This window comes from Monopterus albus, unplaced genomic scaffold (assembly GCF_001952655.1).
Source record: "Monopterus albus unplaced genomic scaffold, M_albus_1.0 scaffold169.1, whole genome shotgun sequence".
Taxonomy (NCBI): Eukaryota; Metazoa; Chordata; class Actinopteri; order Synbranchiformes; family Synbranchidae; genus Monopterus; species Monopterus albus.
In genome coordinates, this window is record NW_018128049.1 from 1,173,552 (window position 1) to 1,179,551 (window position 6,000).

General features: G+C 41.2%; 1 protein-coding gene across 8 annotated transcripts in view; it reads right to left on the reverse strand.

Annotated features, from left to right (window-relative positions):
* nrxn3a (neurexin 3a) overlaps positions 1–6,000 on the reverse strand; it is a 223,155-nt gene that overhangs the window by 61,079 nt on the left and 156,076 nt on the right. For all 8 annotated transcript variants that reach the window (XM_020615713.1, XM_020615712.1, XM_020615710.1 and 5 more), the window contains one exon: positions 4,429–4,602. In XM_020615713.1, coding sequence (XP_020471369.1) covers positions 4,429–4,602 — 174 coding nt within the window. The remainder of the gene's footprint in view (positions 1–4,428; positions 4,603–6,000) is intronic.

Here is a 6,000-nt window from a genome sequence, read left to right on the forward strand (position 1 = left end):
TAGATGTGCCTGGGGCTACACTCTGCCTGTATATGGATGCAGTGGCTCTTCACACTCCCAGTAGGGAATGGGCTGCACCCAACCATGGCTCTGGAGCAGCTAGCTGGAGGGTCATCTACACAATCAGGGCTAGCCAAGGTCTCCTCCATGGCTACACAGCTTTAGTCCACTGAGACAAGATGAGCCGATGGCTCATATGAGAGGAGCTGCAGGACGGACTGAGGACTGGGACACCACCACATGACAGACAGCAGCCTGGAGGGGCTGACCTAGTACTCACACGCTCCACGAAAGCAGGAGCAGGAGGGGGCACCAACTGCTGTGGGGCCCCGCCAGATGCAGCCCCAGGATGCTTGCAGCCTAGGAGAGAGCTTTGTTCCTGGCATGCGGGTGTGGATGGACAGCCCTGAATTGAAGAAGGGTTTGTTTCCACAGTCAGCAGGCAAGTGCAGTGGACCCTGTACTGTACTGACAAGACTGTTGGATATGGTGTACATGGTGAAACTGATTGAGCAGAACTGAGTGGTACTTCACAAAGGCAGACTTGGACCATACTGGCCTGTAGCTTCATTTGAGAGGGGAGAGCCGGACAAAGGGAGCCAGCAATGAGCTTCAGACCCCTCTCCACCAGCCGCCCAGGAGCCACCAGAGGTGACTCAGTCCAGTGCAGGCCGCCCCCAGCACATAAGAGACTTTGCTATGACTGTGGTGACTGAGGACAGTTAACCAGCTGGGTGGGGGCTGTTTAGTGTCGGGGGGCGGAAAGACACTTTGCAGGGTTCCCCAAAATGCCCTGGGAGTAAGAACCTAGCGGGATCCCATAATGCCCCTCTGGGCAGGATGTGTTTAGTTTGGGGTTGGCAAGGATTGTTTGGTGTGTTCTGTGGAGTTGCCAGTATGTAGGGGAAAATAATATAGAAAAAGGCAACTTCTGTCTATGGCTCCTTCCTCAAGTGAGCCTACGTAACATTATACTAAAGGAGTGAATATGAAATTTATGGTGATATTCCAAATCTTTTTTTCCCACTGTGAAGATAGTTGATCCTGGAATCCATGCTGGTTTGCCTACAGGCCTCACAAGTTGTTTTTATATGGGGATCATTTAGTTTTCAGAATCATTCATCGATATTATGCACGAACAATCCAAATTTTCAAAATGTCGTAGTGATGTTGACTCACCAACCTCAGATCAGGTGAATGTGTTGAAAGGAGTCTTATATGGTGAAATGATGCAAGCTACTTTGTTAAATCAGCTGCTCAGGAGCAAATAAACTGATGATGAGTTGGAGGAGGGGATGGAGTTTTTGACAACGCAGGAAAATTCTGTAGTAGCAGCTTTTTCTATTGTTGAGGATTGGTCTACTGATCTGAATTTAATGTAAGATGTAAAAACACTGAATTGCTTATTCAAATTAGGTCGGCTGATACTGTTCTTTTAAAAGTTTGCCAGCAGTGCAGCATCACCATCTAGTGACAGAACAAAGTACTGCCACAAGCTAAGCCACCATCTTGAAAATCATTAATGGGCTTTGATAACATTTCACTGGCTGAAGAAACACAAATTCACTTTATGTGATGAAAGCTTCTAGTGAAATACAGGCAGCAAATGGCAATACAGTTTAAATGACCAATCAACTGATCATGGTACACTGGCAAAACAAAAACAAACAGAAACCATAGAAGCACACATAAAATGAGACAGAATGCCATGGACAAGACCAACAAACTGTGATTGATGATATTTTATTGTAAAAAATAAATTAATCAGCCATTACCTTCTTGCAGTACATACAGTACAGTGAATAAAAAGGTCAATAAATCATTGATATTAGCCCCATTCAGTTTGTCACAATGAGGAGGACATACAGTACACATAACGTTATTTTCTGTTTTAAAATGAAACATCAACCAACACATTTATTTGTCTAACATGGGACTCTGGAAGTCCATGTAATAAAACAAAAACAAACAAACAAACAACAAAAAACCATAAGGTACACTCAATCTCTAACTGAATGATATGGCAGGCATAAGAAAAACATCTATATAGAAAATGATTTCCATGCAAACAAGAACAGGCTGTGGAAGCTAATCCAGAACCTTAAGAGCATGACAGAAACAACCACAAGAATGCAGGACTTGCACAGGAAGATGGAAACATTTTGTCAACAGATCATGCAAAATGTTTCAACAGTCTGTTTTGACGTTGCTACATAATATGCATGAACAATTCAAAATGAGCACAAAACAAATTAAAACCTTTGGCAAGTTTTGTGGTGTGAACAAACTGTATCGTCTGGAGTCTGGAAATTGTCTGATACAGATTTCCAATGCTGTTGTGATGTCGTGGCCAGGTATAATGCTGCACATCCTTTATATACAATTTACCAAAACCTTATTTTTTCATTTTATTGCTGTAATTGACTGTTTTCTAAGCCCCAACCCCAAACAGTGATTGGTTACCAAGTGTAACTAAACAATACTGTACCAAGAGTAGTAACCTACTGTCACTGCAAAGGTCTCATGTCTGATGGGACAGTTAGGCTTATACTTTAAATGAACACAGCTGTGTACAGAGGTTGCATAATGGTTCATGTTACACATACAATATACATATGTGAACAAGATCTTAAGTGTATTTTTACACTTTTGAAATCTATTTTACAACTATAGCACACTCAAGAGTGTGTCTGAAAGCATCAAACACAGGCACAGCTGAAGCTGCTGCAGGCTGTGTACATGTGGCATTAGAATATTATTATCTAATTACATTGCTACATTGTTTTGTAAGATGTTATATCAGAAAATGTCAGTCTCTGGATTAATATATCCACTGCATGGAAGATGGTGTAACATTGGCCCCAGGTGCCCTTGTACCAATGTTTAGGCTAATGTTAGCAGCTGTAACCTGCTACTGTACTGGGTTCGGAAAAGTTTACCTGAGACACCTGTCAAATGCATATGTTTAGTGCTTATCCATAAATCTCCTTATCATGTAAAGTCAAACATACTGTCTGAAACTAAAAGTAACTTCCGCATCTTGACTGTAAACAACTGAAAGATTCAAGATTCAAAGGTCTTGTTTATCACAAATTATTATTTTACATATAAACTAGTCTATTCTTGTTTTTTTCTTAAAATACTGCAGCAATAACAACCTATCCTACCCTGTAATACAAGAACAATCCTATATTTTCATGTCATTATTGATCATTAACTGGTGATGAAACTAAAATGATTTATTAGGGACTGCTTAGTATAAGCTTAATTATAATGAGAGTAAGTCTGCAGCCAACCAGAGTCAAAGTTAAAGCCACAGTATGTAACGTTTCTCAAATATTTTTGTTGCAGAAATTTGCTCCAAAACTCATCTGAATGTGAAGAGATACTGTCAAAGCCTCTTGTGACCCAGACACATTGACCAGCAATACCACCAGCACAGAGATATTAGCTTCTAAAAGATTTTGAGCAGTACTGACCTCTCTAACCAATAAGAGATTTTAAATTATTTCTGCTTGATCAATGAGTTTTGGTGGACTGTAGAAGATCATAGTAGAGCAGAGTGGAGCAGGGAGAGGGAGGGCTGGGCGGAGCACAGTGGATGGATTTGGAGTTTCATGCCAGTGTTACCTTAAGTTACACACTGAGCTCTAATGTAATGCTCATCAGATCTGCTAGTTGTCATTTCACTTTACTGAAAATGAAAAGCTGTGTCTGAAGTCAGGGATCAATTGTTTCAAAAATTACTACAAACTTACAGCCACCATTATTGCTGTAAACTACATTGTGCAGTGTTAAAATGGAAAACGTAACAGGCATAGAGACAGTATCTAAAGGGAGCCAGGTTTAGTGACGGGTCAGTTGTGTTAAGATAAAATATGCTATATGTTTTTAAAATGTTACAGATATAAAACATTTACCGTAAGGCAACATCTTGCTCTGAATGTGAGTGTATCTCTGTACAATCAAAGTCTTTGTACCAACCCAGTGAGTTAGGTCCTTATTAGAAGCTCTGTAATAGCTTGTCATATGATAAAGTTTAAGAGTGTAAACATCTACAAAATTCTGAACAAAATGAAGCTTTACAAAAACATCAGATATAAAAATGAAGCATCTGGCAGTATTTTAATGTTACTACACTGGCAATAACTGCTCTGATGTTGACTGCGACAACAGTGTCACTGGGCGGCCAATGTGGCCAATAATGTGGTGGTGTAGATGAGGAGGTTTCCGATGTTTGGCCTGACTAGTGCTGGGTAAATGAGGCAACAAGTACAGTTAATAGAATGGAGGGACTTCCATATGGATTCAGGGCTGTGGAGCTACTGTTTGCATTGAGCAGGAAGAAGGGGCTGCTGGAGCTGGAGTTGGAGTTGAAGTTTGTGTTGTAGTAGTCTAAATCAGGCTCAGATTTGAGGGACGGTGTACCTTCACATCCACGCTCAATCTGTCCACTGCGAAACAAGGCATCATTGAGGAGATCCGGCAGACGACCATTGAGATCCACGGACGCCAAACAGCCCTGGAAGCCTTCTCTTGAGGCCACCAGTTTAGGCAGGTTTCCATACATGCCTGGACCCAGTCCTGCGATGAACAGATCACCTGAGGCACAGAAAACATAGAGCGTGCAGGAATTTTCTGATTGGTCTGAACTAAAACACAACTAAGCACTTTGCCAGTGGTTGCTACTGCTATATGAATGTTGAGGTAACACTCATTATCAGATAAACCACCTCATGGTTATTGATGTTAGAAATCAACAAAGCCAGAATTAGAATTCGGGCTTTATGTTCCTACTTCCTAATGGCATTAACTCTGTCTAATTAGTTGGAGTACGTTACACAATATTGCCCTGATCCAATATACAGTAATTTCAGAGCTAACTACACCCTCAGGTTCTGCTAGAATCCCTTCTTTAACAGTAGCATATTTAAAAAAAAAAGTGCAGGGAGAATGTGATGTGGTTTGGTCGGGGAACAGAGGGGATATCAGCTGACTGCCGCTCAGTGTAGCATAGACTGTGGAGCTAGCATTCAGAGCGAGTCATTAATGATGGAATTCTGTTTCCCACTGGAAAAAGAGATTTTGGTAAACTAGAAAAATGTTGGCATGTTGGAAAAGAGCTAGTCGCTCTACTACACAAGGTTTATGCATGGCACAGGTGTTGTGCTGTAGCTCCACTATGCTAATGTTACAGCACTGTGCTAGAGCCTTCAACTGGGCCCATGGTTAGCAAATGCTCTCATTTTTATATTTGGTACAGCAGCTGGTAGCACAGTCATGCAAGCAGAACTTACATGACTTACTGTTGATATTAGAGCTCAGTGTTGTCTCTTCAGTCATGTTAGGGAGGGGCGAGAGAATTCATCTGAATCAATCTTTGACATCCAAGCAGACATTCTAATCTGAGTAGACATTCACGTAGCTGTTTTTACACATGTTCCACATTGGAAAAATCTCCTGTTCATAACCCTACAAGCACCTATTTGATTGCAAAAAAAAGAAGAAAAATTTACAGTGGTGTGGAGTTCCTCTTTAATAAGAAGGTTTCAGATATTTACATGTAGGTAGTGTCATACTGACTGATCTACCTAAGTTTTCAACAAGGGGAAAGTGTGCAAATCCAAAAATATGGCAATACACTAGATGCTGCAGCACAATCAACCATGCACTCTCCTAAAGTCAAGAAAGTCACTTTTGGCTTTTCCCGTTTTTAGGGGTCACTACAGTGAATCGTCACACTGATGACTCGCATGTTGACATCTGGCACGTGTTTTACACCAGATGCCCTTCCTGACGCAACCCTGATTCGAACCCGGGCTGCAGTGGCGAGAGCGCTGCGCTTTAACCACTAGCCTACCAGGGACGGCATGCACTCTCCTAAAGTGAATACATTTAATCAGTGAATAATATTTCAGTCAAATAGGTTCTCATACTCAAATAAACTCTGGAGTGTGAAGTGCAGATTTTTTAACATAAGATTGGATTAGTTAAATAATA